Source organism: Maylandia zebra, linkage group LG18, assembly GCF_041146795.1.
Source record: "Maylandia zebra isolate NMK-2024a linkage group LG18, Mzebra_GT3a, whole genome shotgun sequence".
Classification (NCBI taxonomy): domain Eukaryota; kingdom Metazoa; phylum Chordata; class Actinopteri; order Cichliformes; family Cichlidae; genus Maylandia; species Maylandia zebra.
In genome coordinates this window covers 21,385,844-21,405,485 of record NC_135184.1, presented here as the reverse complement: position 1 = coordinate 21,405,485, position 19,642 = coordinate 21,385,844, and the positions used below count along the sequence as shown (strand labels likewise).

At 46.3% G+C, this 19,642-nt stretch overlaps 1 protein-coding gene across 10 annotated transcripts in view; it reads left to right on the top strand.

The window, feature by feature from the left end:
* LOC101464089 (myomegalin) overlaps window positions 1–19,642 on the top strand; it is an 85,936-nt gene that overhangs the window by 55,466 nt on the left and 10,828 nt on the right. For 5 of the 10 annotated variants that reach the window (XM_024805930.2, XM_024805929.2, XM_024805927.2 and 2 more), the window contains exons 1-33: window positions 1,131–3,157; window positions 4,193–4,330; window positions 4,430–4,549; window positions 4,632–4,724; window positions 4,828–5,052; window positions 5,129–5,287; window positions 5,446–5,553; window positions 5,941–6,078; window positions 6,389–6,568; window positions 6,723–6,917; window positions 7,023–7,205; window positions 7,295–7,411; window positions 7,496–7,576; window positions 7,686–7,789; window positions 7,907–8,049; window positions 10,311–10,426; window positions 10,531–10,706; window positions 10,804–11,149; window positions 11,606–11,810; window positions 11,931–12,047; window positions 12,137–12,396; window positions 12,501–12,715; window positions 12,857–12,974; window positions 13,100–13,217; window positions 13,300–13,354; window positions 15,043–15,290; window positions 15,365–15,475; window positions 15,574–15,735; window positions 15,948–16,196; window positions 16,303–16,434; window positions 16,521–16,637; window positions 16,713–16,920; window positions 17,007–17,128. In XM_024805930.2, coding sequence (XP_024661698.1) covers window positions 1,823–3,157; window positions 4,193–4,330; window positions 4,430–4,549; window positions 4,632–4,724; window positions 4,828–5,052; window positions 5,129–5,287; window positions 5,446–5,553; window positions 5,941–6,078; window positions 6,389–6,568; window positions 6,723–6,917; window positions 7,023–7,205; window positions 7,295–7,411; window positions 7,496–7,576; window positions 7,686–7,789; window positions 7,907–8,049; window positions 10,311–10,426; window positions 10,531–10,706; window positions 10,804–11,149; window positions 11,606–11,810; window positions 11,931–12,047; window positions 12,137–12,396; window positions 12,501–12,715; window positions 12,857–12,974; window positions 13,100–13,217; window positions 13,300–13,354; window positions 15,043–15,290; window positions 15,365–15,475; window positions 15,574–15,735; window positions 15,948–16,196; window positions 16,303–16,434; window positions 16,521–16,637; window positions 16,713–16,920; window positions 17,007–17,128 — 6,394 coding nt within the window. In that variant the 5' untranslated portion in view covers window positions 1,131–1,822. Of the gene's footprint in view, window positions 1–1,129; window positions 3,158–4,192; window positions 4,331–4,429; window positions 4,550–4,631; window positions 4,725–4,827; window positions 5,053–5,128; window positions 5,288–5,445; window positions 5,554–5,940; window positions 6,079–6,388; window positions 6,569–6,722; window positions 6,918–7,022; window positions 7,206–7,294; window positions 7,412–7,495; window positions 7,577–7,685; window positions 7,790–7,906; window positions 8,050–10,310; window positions 10,427–10,530; window positions 10,707–10,803; window positions 11,150–11,605; window positions 11,811–11,930; window positions 12,048–12,136; window positions 12,397–12,500; window positions 12,716–12,856; window positions 12,975–13,099; window positions 13,218–13,299; window positions 13,355–15,042; window positions 15,291–15,364; window positions 15,476–15,573; window positions 15,736–15,947; window positions 16,197–16,302; window positions 16,435–16,520; window positions 16,638–16,712; window positions 16,921–17,006; window positions 17,129–18,443; window positions 19,533–19,642 lie in introns of those variants that run through there. The other 5 variants (XM_024805934.2, XM_076877039.1, XM_024805928.2 and 2 more) reach the window with 5 other exon arrangements.

Genomic DNA, 19,642 nt, shown 5'->3' with positions numbered 1-19,642 from the left:
CACCATGGCAATTGTGTTATAATCATATAATGATGTTTGATACGTTTGTTAATAGCAGGGCAGTTAATTGTGTTTTTAAGTGTGTCAGTGTATCTATTGTTATTATTATTATTATTATTATTATTATTATTATTAATTAATAAATTATTAATTTAGTTAATGACACACAATTTGATTTCTGATAAAAAACTCTATTAAGAGTTTATTTTCATATGCAGCATCGCTGGCTCATTGCAACACAGGTGTTTTCTGTTATCTGTATTTATTGATTAGTATGTGATATCTTCTATTTTTACTCTGCAAAGTGTCTGCCTGACGACGGAAGGAATAAAGGTCAGGAAGGGGACTCTGGAAGAAACAGAGCATACATTTATTAACCTCGGATGTCTTTTCTTTAGTTTATAATTGCGTGTAGTGGTCTTGTTAATTCTAAATTATTAATGCTTAAAGAAATGTACAATAGTTTCGCGCGCGCCCGTGTGTGTGTGCGCGCGCGCGCGCGCGTGTGACAGAGCGAGAGAGAGAGCGAGAGCGAGAGAGAGATGGGCTGTGTCATAATATTTATGAATGTCTGGAGTGATTTGAGTCCCCAGGTTGACTTGCCTTCGCTGATAATTCAACTGGTTATTAGATAATATTATATTTTATTTTATAAAATGCAGCTGTTTAATATAAATGTGTGCACTGTTGTTCTTTTTCATTCATCCTCAATAAAAACCCACTTTAAGGGTTAGCATGCGACCATGCTAATACAGCTAATGTGAATTGTATAAAACAAATATAACTTGGAGACGTTTAATTTTATAGTTTAGCGTCATGCTACTGGGCTTTTCACCTGTTCAGTCAGGCGGACGGAGCTTAGCAAACCGGGTAGGAGGAAGTAGCAGACACCCGGGGGAGCGACTCTCTTTCCTGTTTACAAATAAACCCAAAATAGAGGAGATGTTATTTAGGGATGAATTTAAATATGCGTTTTAAAACGAAAGTGTCTATGTTTTGAACCGGTATCTCAGCGGGAGTTAAACTGCGAGCATCTCTGAACGTCTTCACCGGGCTTCTCAACTCCCCCTCGTTTTCCCTGAATGGTGCGCTCCGACGCTGCAGGTCTGGTTCGGGCAGGCGCTTCGTTATCTGACTGGAGGACATCCGACTGGAGTCCGGTGTGTCGTATCTCTGCCTGTAGCTGCTGTAACAGCTCTGAGATGAACAGACAGCCTTTGTTTGGGACACAGACGCCGCCGGAAGAGTCAGAGGATCGTCCTCGGACGCCTGTTACTGCTCGGTTTCCGCGTACTGGGCAGTAGATCCCGTCGCTTCCCGGTCACGATGAACCTGTCGTCGTTCGGAGCGGCTCGCGCCTCCGTGATGGTGCAGAGGCACGTGCGGCTGTGTTGGGAAATGCGAGATACGATGTTTGTGTTTTTGACAGCGTGAGGACACTTTAAAGATAAATACTGCGTCTGATTCACGAGACATTACCTGACCAGTGTGCGCCATTGCGATTCACCTGCCCCTCCATCAGATGAACGGGGATCCTGGATGTCTTTGGATCACAGCTACAGTATAAACTGATCTTACAAGCTCTTTTTTGTCTACCTCCTTTAATTTATCATGGACTTAGAAGTCATAGCATGGACTCGGTTCAATTAGGAGCATTACACTGTCCTGTTTATGTTATTGACATCAGTGCTTGCTCTGAAGCTGGACTCTTCTTGCTGTTTATAAAGCAGCGCAGTCATTCTGAGGATCCATGTTTCCTCACATCCTCATGTTAGAGTAAATAAGATGTTCTGCTCCTCCCTGATAACTATAATACTGTGTAATGTTTGATCTCAAGATGAAGGAGGTGTGTCGTATTTGTGGACGGGAGCTCTGTGGCAACCAGCGAAAATGGATCTTCCATCCTGCTGCCAAACTCAACCTGCACGTGCTGCTCTCTTATGCTGTGGGGCACGAGCTGACCCGGGATGGCAGAGGAGAGTTTGCCTGCTCCAAGTGCACCTTCATGCTGGACCGCATGTACCGCTTCGACACAGTCATCGCTCGTGTGGAGGCCCTGTCCATCGAGAGGTTGCAGCGGCTCCTGCAGGAGAAGCATCGACTGAGGCAGTGCATCAGCGGGCTCTATCGGAAAACCAATTCAGATGAAGGGGCTGTAACATTAAGTGGAAGTGATGACGGACCAGGGGATGGGATGGTGGATATTTCAGGGCTAACTCATGCAAAGTATTGCGCCCTGCTCCAGGAGGATTTAGTCTACTCTTTGTATGAGTCCTGGGCAGATGACAGCCTGGACTGCCAACATCACCACCATCCTCAATGTCCTGCTGCTAAAGGGTCAGAGGTTGCAGTTGAAGGCTCACAACGGTGTACGCCCAGCACTCCCAGAAGGTGCCGGGGATGTTCTTATTGGCGGGTGGCAGACTCTGATTATGAAGCTGTCTGTAAGGTGCCCAGAAAGTTGGCCCGGAGTATTTCTTGTGGGCCATCAACCAGATATTCAGCCAGTGTGGTTGGGGGAAGTGTGACTGGAGGTGGTGCAGGTGGAGAAGGAGAGATGAAAAATATGGAAGATTCAGAAGACATCACCTCCTCTCAGACTCTAGGTCCTGGATCTCAGGACCCCTCGAGGACCTCAGATAGTGATCGCACTTTAGCTGGGCGAGCCAGCTCAAGCCCCTCTGTAGCATCCCTGGAGGCAGCTGAGGAATATATTCAGCCTGGAGCCATAACAGATGGATCCCTGAGCTCCCCAGTGGATGCAATCGAAGACCAGATATCTGACTCCCTCTCTGAGGAGCACATGGGAGCTCCACTTGGCCAAGCCTCTCCTAGACGCACTTTCTCTCTAGCCCTCTCTTTGCTGCAAAGCTGTGCTGTCTACCGGCCAGTCCGGAGCACAAAAGGGAGCAAGCTCCCAGTCTTTCTCAGACGAAGCTCCAGCAACGGGGGCACAAGGTTGTCCTTTACCGATCCCGTTATGGGAATGCCTTATGGAAGCCCAAACGGAGAAAGATACAATCACACGCCAACACCTGAGCTGGATACCCCTCTGATCAGAGTGGACACTGGGCTGGATCAGGATCTGAACCTGGCAGACTTGGAGAAATTGTTTGAAGATTTGTACAAAGAGTATCCTCCTCCTCCTCCCCACCAGGTACAAAACCTTGATCGGAATGGGGATGTCGGCGAAAAGACGAATTTCATTAGTGCAGAGTGACGGCGCTTGGTACAGTAATGAAGTTGGCCTTTGATGAGCAAACTTGCTACATCTGCAGTAATCTGCCTGAACCAGCCTGACAGGCTTTGATGTTTGACACCGCGGTCTGCCCACAAAACCATTATCACCACATTTTAGCTTAACTATCCACATAATCCAGCTACACACAGCCTCTGCAGTTAGCTCTCACCCCAAAGGACCTGAGCTTCAGTAGCGTGCAGCCATGTTTAGTTGTGTGGTAACACTATACATTACACAAGCAGTCAGGTGTGGGTAGCATGGCCTAATTAGCTAGTCTGTGTGCGTGAGTGTGCACACATAAAAAAAGTCTAATTTCTCTTACTCCTCTGTAATACCTTGTAGGGGGTATGGATTTGTCTGAAGCCTGTGTTTTTCCCTTACTACGAGCATGTGATCGCTGAGCGGGGAGTGCTCAGTGAATTAGGTTAGATATGGGGAGACGTTAAGACAAAGTGACTCCACTACTGCCCTATTTTCACTCAGAGCCCTTGAGGCAAAGTGATCCACGCGATGTCAGACCACTCTGTCATCTCAATACTGGTTGGCTACTAAAGTCACACTATTTCATGATAAGACCAACTTCTATCTTAATATGAAAACTCTGAGTTGCATCACCCAAACGGCAAACACATAGTGATATTCTTCCTGAAGTTGAAATCATTTATATGCTGGTATGTAGCAGGAGCACAGAGCACTTTGGGTAAACTCACTCATGCATGCAGATGCTCATAAACCACTCGAGTGGTTCTTTCCTTGTCATAGCACACACACGAATGAACAGAGTTTATGTATCTTGTGCACAAAAAGTATTACGTAATATGCTGTGGTGGTTATGAAGGCTTTCTATTTTTTATGAATTTGAGAAAAATGTGTTTTCTAAAAATAATTCAGCTAAAAGATATTGTGAATAGATTTTATAAGGTTAAACTCTGATGTCTTAACCTTTTCCAGAGTCTTGTTGAAGAGCAGCAGAGCCAGCTCAACCAGTATGAGTGTGCGGCCGGTCAGTGTGTCAGCGAGCTGCAGAAGGCCCAGCTCCAGGTCCAATCCCTGCAGGCCAAAATCCAGGAGAGCGAGGCCAACAACATGGTGATCCTCATTAAAACACATTACAGCAGCTGGATATGTTCTTTTATTGTGCATCAGGCTGATGGCAGCCTAACCTAACCTTTCTGCCTCCGTCTGTAGAAGCTGCAGGAGAAGCTGAGTGAGATGGAGTGCGAGCTACGTTCGCTTCGCCAGGCCTCTCAGAGTCAGGAAAGAACCATTCAGGGCCTCACAGAGTCTCTCAGCACCAAAGACAGCGAGGTGTGTGTCTGTTTGTACCTAATCAAGGATCGCTGTGACGTGATTTGTAAACCTGTTGTAAATGTGCTGATTCTGCTCTAAGGCCCAGGAGCTGTACCAGCTGATTGAAGGGCAGAACACCACACTTTGCAAGCTGCAGGAAATAGCTCATCACAGCCAGCTTGCTCAAAGCAAGGTGAAACTTTTGACCTGTTTTTTAATCAAAAATGTAAATGCTGTCCTCAGTGTGAAAACATGTTGTGTTTTTGACCTTGGTCTGTGGTCGTTCCTCTCTTCAGGCTCCGGCAGGAGTTAGCGAGTCCTTGGCGCTGGCTCAGCTGCAGGGCGAGCTGGTCGGGGTGCAGAGCTCCCTGTTCTCTCTTGGACTGGAGCTGGAGGCCAGCCAGAGGAGTCTGAGACAGAGCCAGAGGCAAGCCGATGACCTGATGAGGTTCAGGGAGAGACTAAACTCAGATCTACAGGAGGCACTGCAGCACAGAGAGGTCACCGAAAAACACAATCAGGTCAGTCTGGTTGTGACAGTGTGAGTAAACCTAACATGTTACACAGCATGTTTAACATACTTTCTTTCTACTGCAGGACCTGCGCTGCGCCCTTCACAAACTTCGCACTGAGCTTCAGGCCAAAGAAGCAGCTTTAAAAGAGAGCGAAGCAGAGAAACACGCTGTGACGCAGGAGAAAGACCGGAGCGTCGCACAGCTCAAAAGCGCTCTGCAGGACAAGGAGCAACAGTTGCAGGTGACATGCACAATTCCACACAGTCTGCTTACATAATATATATACTGTGTATATTCATACAGTATATATATATATATATATATATATATATATATATATATATATTAGGCACACACACACTTCTTTTTTAGCCCATCTAAAAATATATTAATCTGTAGGAGTACTCAGAGATGGTGGAATCAACAGGAAGCGCCAAACCAAATCCAAGAGACGCCCTGCTTGAGAAACTGAGGGAGCGCATTAAAGAAAGAGACAGAGCTCTGGAGGTAAACAAGCACACAGATTCACAGCAGGGATTGAAACTTGTGGCAGATACTGAAAACAACTCATTTTAGCCACGGTTACATTCGCCTCACAAACTGATGTGCATTCATTGTCGGGACAGTGGGAAGGCTTTTAGTCACAAACGAGTATCAGTCAAGAGTCATGGGCACACAGCAATACAGACTCACACACCAAAAGGTCAGTGTGCAGTAATATTTTACTGCAGTGGGAAGAAATATATGAATTAAAAAGGTGACGATGAAAAGCATGTGTTAAATCTCTCGGCGTTAGCTACTGCATAGCTAAACATTTTATGCAGTAAACTACAAAACTATGAAGTGCAAAGAACACGGTGAAGGTTGAGGATGCTTTTCCATCGCTGCCTGCAGCAATCCATCGATGACAAGTTCCACTGTGTGGAGGAGCGTGAGGGCCAGGTGAGGAGGCTGCAGCTGGCTCTGAGAGAGAAGGAGCGAGACCTGGAGAGACTCCGCTGCATTCTGTCCAACAACGAGGAGACCATCACGGTACGCTCGCGACACGCAGCATCATCATGTCCGAACTGTTTGGTGTGGAAACACTAGAACATACATGTTATGCAGATTAAAGCTCACAGTTTAAAACAAGCTTGAACCAATAAGCCAAGTGCATCATATTTAATAAATTGTGAATAAACTGAATTTTTTTTAGTTGTCATAACGCTCAGTAAACTCTCCATTTTCAAGAAAATTGAATTTTTCTGGCAGTTATTTCATGCTTCAGGTTTTATAGCATTAAACATATTACTCAGTATCTAAAGTTATGCACTGATATATTTTTGGTGATCGTGACCACCAGAGTCTTGACGGTTTGGTGCGGGGTAAAGAGCTGGAGCTGGAGCAGGCAGCAGAGGCCTACAGGAACCTCCAGTGGTTGAAGCAGCAGAGCGACGAGAAGGAGAGAAACTCCCTGAGAGAGAAAGACACCATCATAACCCAGCTACAAGCAGCACTACAGACACGCAGCCAGGAGGCTCAGGTACACACTGACATTTACAACAGCTTTCTGTTTCAATTATTGTCAGTTGTTTGCGGTGTAAATGTTCAAAGCTTTGAAAAACCATCCCATGTCGACAAACCTGTCTCACCAGTTTCTTACTAATTGCTCTGTTTGTTGTGTTGTGCGTGTGCAGGATCTCACAGCTGCCCTCGTCGCCAGAGTTCAGGCCGGTCCCACTGAGGTTGTGGAGGAGCTGAAGGCTCGGTTGGCTCTGAAAGAGAAACTCTTCCAGGAGCTTTTGGGAGACCGCAGCCGGCAGTCTAAGGAACACCAAGCACAGATCCAGGATCTGCTCAGCACTCTCAGCTCCAAAGACCAGTATCTGCAGGTGGGCGACATCATGGCATCGAAGTGCAGCTGGTAGATTATAGGTTTGGGCCGTACAAAAAGGCGGTTCAGGAAGATAAAGTGTAACCTGATCTTTCTCTCTCAGGACTACTCCTACAGGCTTTCCTTAGTGATCAGTGAGCGGACTGGCCAGCTACAGGAGCTTCGCAAGCAGCTGTCAGAAAGAGAGCAGGAGCTGCATGAACTGAGATGGGACAAGCAGAGAGACACGGGAGGAGAGACGGAGCATCTGCAGAGTCTCCTTAAAGAGAAGGAGGCTTTTATCAAGGTACTTGCTCCGACATTTTCCCTTGGCTGTTTGTCTTTCTATAGATCCTGTACACCTGGTGTTCACAGGCTACTTTATCACACTGTCAGGAGCTGATGAAGGCCCAGGAAGAGGCCATGCAGCCGTTTTCCAAGGAGAGCGAGGCAGAGATTAAGGCTCTGAAGGAAGACATGCAGCTGGTGCTGAAAAAGGAGGCAGAGGCTCAGGTATCAGTGAAGCTCTTGAGCTGATGCACTAAAATTTCATGTTTTTTAATCTTTAAGTCACATCTTTGGGTTCTTTTTCTGCAGAAGGAGATCTCTGCTCTGCGTTTGTCTTTAGCTCACCAGCAGTCAGAAGGAGATGCCACAAAAGACAACACTGATCACAAAGTATGATTATTGCTTCATTTCGAGTCGCTTAGACAGTGTTTAGACATTTGTATTCCTTAGGAAATAACCACTTTACTCCTTTTTAACCCTCCCCGCCACTGTGATTCAGCATGTGCTGGAGCAGCTGGTATCAGAGTACAGCAAGCTGAATGACGCCTTGAGGGCAGAGAAGAGGTTATACCAAAATCTCACTCACATTAATAAGAGTGACAGGTAGGGAAATTCCACGCAGGTCTTGTGACGCTCTGGATTCCTGCAAAGCTTTTTTTTTTGTCCTTTCTTTTTTGTTTTCAAAAACACCATTTTGTTCTGGTCTTTTTGATTTTGCAGCAGCTCAGAGAAGATCCAGGCCCTCCACATGGAGTTGGATTCAGTTCAGGCACTCCGCAGACAGCTGGAGGAGGTCCTGTCTCGGACCCGTAACACGGCCCTGCTACTGGACAGGGCAGCTAAAAAGCAGCCTGACTTTGGAGGTGGGAACGGGCAGGGTCCAGCCTCCAAGGCTGCAAGCACCATTGTCACCTGATGCTCTGTGTGACCACAGCACCACTCAGTGACACTCTAAATGTGAGATGGAGCTGTCTCCAACCACTGACGGTCAGGTTTATGAAACATTGCGTTCCTGAAGTAAGAGAAAGAGATCTATATTTTAAAAAAGCCAAAATCTGACCCTCAGTGTGCAGGCAGCTTTGTCCAAATAACACAAACACTCCTCTTAATGGTATGAAGTGAAAATGTGCAACTCAGAGTTTAATTTATTAATATATTTTGTGAGTGTGGTGTGAATCTGTTGGGTTTTTTATATTGTTTTTTTTGAGGATTGCCTGCATATTGCTTTGTAGCTCGATTGTTCTCTATTGCCATTTCTGTGTACTGTCTCTCACCGGTGTCGCTCTTCCAGCCTTACTGTCACAGTGAAGTCACGTCTTGTGGAGAAATTCAAGCTCATGCCTTACAGTGAAACGTCTCACCATCCATCATTTGTTTTATATCATCTGTTTGTCAGCAGGATTGTGCACGCTTAGCGAAGGCCCAGGAAACAAATCCAAAAAAGACGGCCTCGTACTTTCCTTTAGTTCTGTGTTAGCTCTGATAGATATGCATGATAGAGTAGGCTAGTTGTTTTAGATATAAGCTGGCAGATGCTTTATGTTGTAGTAATTTTATATGATATGCATATTTTTAGCAGCTCTGCTTCTAGATCCAGCTTTGTACAGAGATAGGATAATCTACAGTCTAGACAGTGCTCTCTATTAATGACAGGAGATGTGAACACCAGAAATAAACCTTGCATATGAATTATTTATATGAGGTAGAGTACATTTTCTAGGGATTTTGTGCCCCCGATCTTTTCATCTAGCCTCACAGATGGAATCACCGTCAAAGCTCCTTCTACTTCTTCTTTTTTTGTGTTTTAAATGCATCAAAAATAAACATGTGCTGGCTTTTTGTCAAAAGCACTTCTGTTATGGATTTCTCTTTATTGTGTTTAATTAGGAAACCTGAAATCCTCCACTTATTCCTTGACATACCTTCCGTCTTTCCCCTCAGAGCAACCCACAGTATATATCATCTCTCTGAGCCTTTACCCAGAGTAGAAATATTATTTACCCGCCCTCCTCAGCCTCTCAACTTTGCCTTTTTTTGTCCTAAAGTGTAAATTTAAAACCATATGAACACGTGCTAGAACGTTTAATGTATAAATACAAAGGCAACAAACAGCAACATGTATTCTTAACACAAACTCGGTCCCAATTAATTTTCCTTCATGTCCTTCCTCCCTCATGCATGATAGTGTGGCATGGTTTTCATGTTTGCATGGCTTCCACTGTAATGCCCAGTGAGATATTCATAAACACAAAGCCCGTGTGCCGGGTCACTCAGTGTCCTCACGATCTAGCTTGAATAAAAATACAATTCAAGTCCCTCTTCCTACACCTTCCTCATATGTGGTGACATTATGTAGTGTCACAGTGTGTAAACAGGGTGCCACATTACACCAGTCAAGCCTGCAGGGACACATTACTCAATCAGTATTGCCTCAGCAGTTTTGCTGAGTTTCCTGCCCTCTCGCCAACAACACAGAGACATTTAGTGCTGTATGCTTCATTAAAGGTGGACACATTCTGATAATTAGCACCCGTTAAACTTGCTCTGACTATGAAACAATCCTTTAATATGTCCCCACAATGCAGTGAGCAACTCTAGACACAAACCCACACCTATGATTCACATGTAGCTCTGCGCAGTGCGTGCGAAGGCCTATTATGTAAAACAGTTTCCCTTAGAAATTCTTTTCAGTCACTTTCCTGATGTTCCTGCTCTCTCTGTGAGTGCGTATACAATATTAAAAACAGAACAGAGAAGAGAACATGCAGTACTCGGTCACAACAACCTCCTTTAATCCCTGCAAACAGTCGTTACTCTAAATCTGCTACAGTTGTGTCATTTTTAGGTGTTTAAAGTGGCCTTCACACACACACTGTTACTGAGTGCACCGGTTTTTTGGCTGGCTTGCAACTTATGACATAACATTTCCCTTAAGTCCCATGACTTCCAAAGTGGTGATTCAGTGGAGAGAGAGAGAGGACTGTGGAAAGAATGGGATAGAGTGGATGCCGAGGAGGGAGAGGCTTAAAAACTACAGGACTGAGAGAAAACCAGGGGGTTTGAGATTTAAAGAAAAGAACCAAAGCAAGTGGATACTTTCCCTAAATGGTCATTTTGTTTCCAGAGCTCAGCACAGAGGAGGAAGAGGGAGACGATGAAGACGGCAGCAGTGAGGAGTTCACAGACAGCATAGAGGAGGATGACGATAGCGTGAATGCCAGAAGTTTGACCTCCGGTCAGGTAAAGTGCTTTTACTAACACTTCACTGTGACCATTAAGAGCATCTCACCTACTCCCATGACTTAAAGGGTAAGAACTAAGAAGTATTATTTCTAACTCTGTAGGCTTCTGTTAAGGCTCAAGGACCTGAGTGTGTGACCCGAGGGCTGGTGAGGGGGGCACAGTCCCAGACAGCTGATGTAAAGCAGCTCGATGAAGCAAAGAAGACACTCGAGTTCGAGCTTGAAGAAATAAAGTCACAGCTGGAGAGGGATGGATACACCTCTGTAGCTCAGATGAGGTGGGTAATTTGCTTTAAATGACTTATTGTTTACCTGATCGTGCTGTGTTTGATGGCACCATTATGCTTATTTGTCCTTCTGTTCGACTTTTGCTAGGAGTGCCCTGCAGAAGCTGCAAAGGGAGAACCAGGCCCTGAAAGAAAACCAAGTACGAGCTGGAGTGGTGGGGACAAACACAGAGAAGAGTCTGAGCCCAGAAGAAGAACAGGAGGAAGAAGAAGAGGAGGAGGAAGAAGAGGAGGAAGAAGAAGAAGAAGAGGAGGAGGAGGAAGAGGATACTGAGGAAGAAGATGAACTGGAAACATCTCCGGTGCCGGCAGGGAAGCGAGGTCCTCCATGTGTTAGTCTGAGCAACGAGCCAGGGAAGAGGCACTGCATGAGGCCATGCTCTCTGAACCTGGGCACACTGACATCTCACCATGTCACACACCAACCTGAAGCGGTAACACATCATACCCTCATTATCTGATCATTATTACAGATTTAGTGTGATTCTCTTTAGTGTTAGAGAGAATAAAATGACCAGACAGTTTAATACCAGAAACAGTACTCAGATCATTAAATGTAACATATACAGTTTAGATGGGAAAATATGTTAGAAACAATTGAAGGGCAACAAAGTGTCACTAGTGAAATTTAATTTAGTCTGATACTGCTTATAATTGGATCATCAGTAATCCAGGTGTACTAAATAGTTGTACTAACAAGTTTAAATGTAATCATATTAATTGACATGTTTTACATATAAACGTAGCTCTTAAAAAAGAATCAGAAACAGTCAGTTAATGTCTTGTTATATGTGATATTTCAGTGCAAGAGATGCTGTATGACTAAATAATTAAATGATGTGCCTGTGAAGATTACACATCAGTGTTGCTTAGATGCTTTGCTTTTGCAGGAGACAGCGGTCGCCGGTGACAGCTCTCAGGTCAGAGCGCTCTGGCGAGATAAAGAGGATGGCCTCCGTGAACAGGCGTCTCGTCTTCACGCTGATCTGACTCTGAGCCAGCAGGAGAACAGAGAGCTGCAAGAGAGGCTGATGGTGTCTGAGGCCACGGTCCAAGCTCAGGCCGAACAGCTGAAGGAGTACAGAGATCTGCTCAGTGAGTCACTCTGAGGCGCATGTATAAAGGAAGGCTGGGATGAGTTAGACAAATACATTTAAACATATTTAATTATTTGGTATAAAGGAATGAAGTAAGTTCTGCCTCATGTCTGTGCAGCCGAGACGTCTGTCCAGCAGGCCAACAAGCAGGTGCAGGTGGATCTTCAGGATCTGGGTTATGAAACTTGTGGCCGGAGTGAGAACGAAGCAGAGAGAGAAGACACCAGCAGCCCAGGTGATGAACAAAGATCTGATTCATTTTAGACCAAACACATGCTCTTTAAGATACTCTCATTAATCATGTCTCACCTCTCCTCCTTGCAGAGTTTGACGACCTAGAGATGTGCACGTCGCTGTCCCATCCTCAGGACTGTGAGGGTGGTGGCTGGTACGCTGGAAGGTGCAGCAGTAGCAGAGGCGCTTATGAAATGAGGGATGAGTCGGCGTCTCTCCAGCATCTGGTCCAGGATCTGCGCTCACAGCTTACTCGCTGTCACAAAGTGATCCGTGGACTGCAGCTCCGTGTCCGGTCTTTGTCTGCGACCAGCGACTACGCCTCCAGCTTGGAGCGCACCCCCCGCAAGGTACTGACTCACCAACAAATGCTGTACTTTAAATGTATTTAATGTTAAAGAAAAAACAATTCAAAAAACAGGGGTTTTTTTTGCTTTTCATCCTCACCCTTTAGGTAAACTGGGCGCTTGAAAGATCACCAGCCCCGAGTGGTGTGGAAGAGGATGAAGGCTGGTTATCTGATACCCAAGGGGCTCGTCCAGCGTCCAAGCCAAGCAGGGAGCTCCAAGAACTGATGGAACGAGTCGCGTCGCTGGAGGCTCAGTTGAAAACTACCAGATCGGAGGGCAAAGGCCAAGCAGAAGAAGGGAAATGTGCCACCTGGCCTGGGTAGGTTAGCAGCGATAAAGTGGCAGTGTTGCACATTTACTTTTTATCTAGAATCAGTTGATGTATGCACATAAGAGCGAGACTAATCTCCCTTAACACTGCGGTGCATTTTGTCCCTGTGGCGGCTGATTGTCTGTGCAGGAAGTACAACTCTCTGATCCAGGCTCAAGCTCGTGAGCTGTCCCACCTGAGGCAGCGGATGAGAGAAGGGCAAGGAGTCTGTCACATCCTGACCCAACACCTGGGAGACACCACCAAGGTGCTGCAAACACACTCACTGATTCAGTGATATTTTCTACATTTTATCAACATGGAGAGAGAATAAAGTTCTAGCAAAGTTCATAGCAGATTCTCACAGATGCACTAAACGTCAACAACTTTCAGGCTTTTGAGGAGCTCCTGCGGGCCAATGATATTGACTACTACATGGGTCAGAGCTTCAGGGAGCAGCTGGCACAGAGCACTGCCCTGGCACAAAGAGTGGTCACCAAGATTAGTGGACGTAAGGAACGTTTCTTTAAAAAAACTGTTTCTACTGTTATTTAAAATCTCACCGCTCCATCTTTCCTCTTTTCTCTCCACAGGAGAACGTGTAGAGAGCCATGACGACAAGACAGGCCACGAGTTGCTCGCTTTGCGGTAAGTGAGCTTGTTCATATCTATATGTGTAATGTGAGAATATGTAGGAGATTAAACTATTTTAGGGTGGTAGCAATTAAACCAAGGAGCGATCTTTGCTTAAAATCAAGCAACCAGCAACATCTGGGGATGAAAAGTGAAGCCATCACTGTTCGAATAATTAGTTGAGCCTGGTTCCAAAATCAAGTCAGTCCCCAGAAACTGACACAGACCAAAATTTAAGCAGAAGCATGAAGATTCAGCCTAGCATGAAGATCACTTTTGGTCTTTATCAAAACTGCACCTGCAGTTTTGTGATCTGTTGACCCCCACTGAACTTAATAGCTCACTTTGCAGCACTAAGTCTGTCCCACTGATTAGTTTGCTCTGTCATGTGACACGCTGTGAGGAGCTGTCTGCATAGCTACTTATGTTGGAGAGAAGACAGAAGGTCTGCTGTTAATCCACACGCGGGCCACCACGCGGATCGTTTAAGTTACTCTAGCTGAACAGACAGCTTCCTGGTGTCCACCCAGACAGGCTTTAAAATGCTCAGTGTTTCTGTATTCTTCACAGCTTGGCACACTGTTTCTGTTGGATTCATGCTAAGTCACTTATTCGTGGATTTCTGTTGTATTGACGCTTGCTGCTGTACTGATAAATATTTGTTTTGAAATATTTTCCAGCATGCAACATTTTTAAGGGTTATCAGGAAAGCTGGTGAAATAAAAAAACAAAGACACTTAAAAAAAAAAAAAGATGCTGTCAGAGAGCCAGGGGACCCAAAACAGCAAGAGAGACACAAATACATAGCATGAGGGTCTGTAAGGCCTCTAGACCCACTTGTGACTCACTAGAAGTGATTTCTCATCTTCTATATAAATGTGTCTGCATGGTCAGTTTCTCTCATTTAATTTCATTCGACTTTGGTTGCAATTCTTTTGGGTGCTTACACAGAAGATGTCCACACATCGTTGCATCACACACATTACTGATGCAAGAACAGAACAGGACATCGTGTGATGTCTCAAAATTTGGGCCAGCCTATGAGGATGGATGATGACAGTGCATAAATTTACAGTAGTCAAGAACATAGTGTAGTAGCTATGCAAGCCTTTGATTTAGTAGTGATTTTAGAACAGTATAAAAAGTACCTAAAACTACTGTAATCCATGGCTTCCTGGAGCTAACACATAGTATGTTGTTGACAGGCATGAAGGCACTATTAACATAAAATACACATTAATAGGCATCTTATTAGGACTTATAAGCACCTCACACCCTATTAGTTAATGCTCTTTAAATGGGCTTTAATATAAAGTGAGTTATCCTGTGCTCATATAGGGAAGAAGAGCTCTTTTCACAGTAATAGTGTTGTTTATGTTGTCTAATATTACTGGAAAAAAATTTCCTTTCCTATTTCCCTCAATGTTGATGCGTTTTCTGTTTTCTGTGCATCCAAATGAAAAAACTGACCAATAAGCAAATGTAAAAGCATTTACTTCGATTCGAGGAGGAACTAGTTAGACTTTCATCAGAACCTTGAACTCAAAAAACATTTTTTTGATCATGACTCAAGAGTTCGGAGGCTAATTCCTACAAAGAACACATAAATGTGTAATACAATGAAATGAAAGTGATTAGGTTTAATATCTCAAAGGTCAGAGTTCAGTTTCACTGTGATATCATGACCTTCTGTCCACATGCAGGTTAAGTAAGGAGTTGCAGCAGAAAGATAAAATCATCGAATCACTCCACACGAAGCTGCAGCACCGTCCCGAGACCCCGTCCAGTTGCCATGCCCTCTCTGAGACTACGGACCAATCAGATAGGACCTCCTTGGTGTCCGATGAGTACCAAACCAATGAAGACTTGGAGCTGTGCTCTGATTTGGACACCAGGGAATATCAGGAGGAACACCGACTCCGGCAGCCAGGACTCGGATCAGATCCGGAAGGTATTGTTGATGTTAATCTCTCTTTCTGTGAAATGCATCTTTCTATCATTTCACCTTCCATTCCCCTCTTTTAGTCCGTTCCTCTATCCCACCACCTCTTCCTCCTCCTCCTCTTCATGGCCTCCTCAAGTCTTCAAGCAGCTGTCCCAACATGCTTTGCTCAGCCGCTGTGGGTTTGACCAGAGGTAGGGGAGTCACAGACGGCTGTTGACTTGCAAAGATCATTTTCTTTTTTCCTCCTCATCCTTTCGTCTTCTGTATGTGTCCTGTCATTCTCCTCCAGCCCTTTTCAGTGAGCCTGTCTCCTCCTCCCTCTCTATCCCCTCTGGCCCTGACGGCTGGGGTCACGAAGTTATGTTTGACCCCCAGCCCAGAGCTCTCTCTGTGATGGCTGTTCGCCCAGAGCTGGACACGCTGTACAAACAGATGAATGAGCAGAACAGGGGTGAGGGGCCAAAGAGAGTGTGCCATGTGTGGAAAATACTCAAAACCTGTCTGAAACTACAGTCACACTTGGAATTGTATAGAATGTTTGACTGATCTCTGACAATTTTTGTGTGTCTGTGTGTGTGTGTGTGTGTGTGTGTGTGTGTGTGTGTGTGTGTGTGTGTGTGTGTGTGTGTGTGTGTGTACATGTGTTTGGATGGCTGGCTACAGGCTTCCCAGAGCCTCATGACAAGGCTCTGTTCACCCTTTCACCTGATCACCACAACCAGCATGGCCTGTCAAGCTACAGCCAGCTATCCCATCATGCCTTTCAACCCTACCAGCTGGGGGGCATCCCTACAGGCCACTTAATGAAGTCTGACTCAGGTTTAATGTCAGGGGGGCCTTTGTGGGACATGGAAAACTTCGTCGGAAGTTATTCTGGATCATCTGCGCACCAACCAGGAAGCAGCCAAACAGGTGTGACACACAAATGCAGTGAATTTATTTTTGGAATATTTATGTAACTTAAGAGCTTCTTAGTTGAATGAACAATACAACATTTTATTATATGACTTTCTTTCAGGGGTAAATTTGATAGAGGAACACCTGCAGGAGGTGAGGTGCCTTCGCCAACGCCTGGAGGAGTCCATTAGGACCAATGAGAGGCTTCGTCAACAGCTTGAGGAAAAACTGGCCACCACTGGACGTGATGGAGGTAATGCAGTTTTCCACACTTGAGTAACAACAAACATCGGCGCTTCTTTGTCTCTAAAAAATGACACAATGTGGGGTTTTTTTCAGGGGCTCCAACCAACATTTATATTCAGGGACTGGACACAGTCACTCAGCTGTCCAATGAGATCAGAGTCCTGAAGGAAGAAAACTTGGGTCTGCAGTCCCGCTTGCAGGCCAGCACAGGTACTTCAGTATAAAGGCAACAGACATTTAAGACAGTTTGTTTTGTTTTTTGTTTTTTTAAATAAACCCATTCAGTCTCTCCTATGCTCTCAGACACAAGTGAGGAGGTGGTGCAATTGAGGGAGGCGGTGTTTACAGCACGCGCTCGCCTGAAGCAATCAGAGCTGGAAGCTGAGCAGTGGAAGGAGGAGCTCAGACGGCTTCAGGCCCACAGTCAGGAGCAGGGACAGCAGATTCACACATTAAGGCAGGAGCGGCAGGCGGGGCAGGAGAAAACCAACAGGTGTGTGCAGATAATGGCTGTGTCTGTCTGCGTGTTCACATCATCGCTAACTGTTTTATTACTATAACGTATCTGTGCATTAACAGGCTCCAGCACGAGGTGTCACTACTCCAGCAGCAGCTATGTGAGAGCAGGGAACTGATCCACTCCCTGCAGAGCGAACTACACGTCTATGATCGAGTGTGTTCCAGCACAAAGGCCAACAAAGGTCAGTCTATCAAATTAGCTATACACAACATCCTACCATAGATATATACAGTGGCTTGCAAAGGTATTCGGCCCCATTGAACTTTCCCACATTTTGTCACATTACAGCCACAAACATGAATCAATTTTATTGGAATTCCACGTGAAAGACCAACACAAAGTGGTGTACACGTGAGAAGTGGAACGAAAATCATACATGATTCCAAACATTTTTTACAAATTAATAACTGAAAAGTGGGGTGTGCGTAATTATTCAGCCCCCTGAGTCAATACTTTGTAGAACCACCTTTTGCTGCGATTACAGCTGCCAGTCTTTTAGGGTATGTCTCTACCAGCTTTGCACATCTAGAGACTGAAATCCTTGCCCATTCTTCTTTACAAAACAGCTCTACAGCTGCTCTGTGACGGCCTCAGAGGTTGTCTAAGAGAATATTGGGAGCAATAAGACCATGAAATCCAAAGAACACACCAGACAGGTCAGGGATAAAGTTATTGAGAAATTTAAAGCAGGCTTAGGCTACAAAAAGATTTCCCAAGCTTTGAAAATCCCACGGAGCACTGTTCAAGCGATCAGTCGGAAATGGAAGGAGTATGGCACAACTGTAAACCTACCAAGACAAGGCCGTCCACCTAAACTCACTGGCCGAACAAGGAGAGCGCTGATCAGAAATGCAGCCAAGAGGCCCATGGAGACTCTGGACGAGCTGCAGAGATCTACAGCTCAGGTTGGGGAATCTGACCATAGGACAACTTATTAGTCGTGTACTGCACAAAGTTGGCCTTTATGGAAGAAGAAAGCCATTGTTAACAGAAAACCATAAGAAGTCCCGTTTTCAGTTTGCCACAAGCAGGGACAGGGAAGCTGGTCAGAGTTGATGAGAAGATGGATGGAGCCAAATACAGGGCAATCTTGGAAGAAAACCTCTTGGAGTCTGCAAAAGACTTGAGACTGGGGCAGAGGTTAACCTTCCAGCAGGACAACGACCCTAAACATAAAGCCAGGCCAACAATGGAATGGTTTAAAACAAAACATATCCATGTGTTAGAATGGCCCAGTCAAAGTCCAGATCTAAATCCAATCGAGAATCTGTGGCAAGATCTGAAAACTGCTGTTCACAAACAAATCCATCTAATCTGACTGAGCTGATCACCCAAAGCAAAAGGTGGTTCTACAAAGTATTGACTCAGGGAACTGAATAATTACGCACACCCCACTTTTCAGTTATTGATTTTGTGGAATACACCAGGCACAAATACACGCACACGCCGGTATGTACTGCCAATTTCCACATTTATTGATTTGTTTGTTTTGACAGCTGACTCAGTCGCACAGCCTGACAGCTCACGAGCCCAGCTGATCTTCTCGCCGCTCCTCCCCGTCTCACTATAAACACAGCGGAGGGAGACCATCATCAGTACATAAACACCATCAGCTGTTCTTACCGGCCTCGCAGCGCCGCCCTGTTGAGCCTTCTGCTCCACTCCTCCCCGGCAGCTGCGCCCGGGGCCACGCCTCCGCCACACACCCCCACCGCCCGTTCGAGGCCGGGGAGCCGTCCGGCCGAGCCAATTCCCCCCCTCGCGAGCGAGAGAGGAAATCGGCCACCGCCATCTGTGCCCCCGGCCTATGGATCACCTTGAACTTAAAGGGCTGCAATGCCAGATACCACCGGCTGATCCGGGCGTTGGCATCTTTCATGCGGTGGAGCCACTGCAGCGGGGCGTGGTCCGAACAGAGGGTGAATGAGCGTCCCAGGAGGTAATAGCGCAGGGAGCCGACCGCCCACCGGATGGCCAGGCACTCCTTCTCCACGGTGCTGTACCGGCGCTCGCGCTCCGCTAGCTTCCGGCTGATGTACAGGACAGGGCGGTCAGCTCCCCTCACCTGCTGAGACAAAACGGCTCCCAGCCCTCTGTCCGAGGCGTCAGTCTGCAGAACAAACGGGAGGGAAAAGTTAGGAGTGTGAAGCAGCGGCTCCCCACAGAGAGCGTTTTTCACTCGCACAAACGCCGCCTGGCACGGCCCCGTCCACTGGACCAGATCCGGGGCACCCTTTCGAGTGAGATCGGTCAGGGGGCTGGTTAGCTGCGCAAACCCCGGCACAAAGCGATGATAGTAACCCGCCAACCCCAAGAACCGTCTCACCTCCTTTTTCGTCCTGGGGCGCGGGCAGGATGCGATAGCCGCCGTCTTCTCCACCTGTGGCCGCACCTGCCCGCCCCCCAGGTGGTACCCCAGATACTGCACCTCCCTCCGTCCAACCGCGCACTTCGTCGGATTGGCCGTGAGCCCCGCCCCCCTCAGGGACTCCAGGACCGCGGCCACCCGCAGCACATGCTCCGCCCAGGTGTCGCTGTGGATGATCACGTCATCCAGGTAGGCGGCAGCATGAGACGCTGGAAAGTGGCCGGGGCCCCGAACAGGCCGAACGGGAGTGTCACGAACTGGTACAAACCGTACGGAGTGGAGAAGGCAGTTTTCTCCCTGGCCTCGGCAGACAAGGGAATCTGCCAA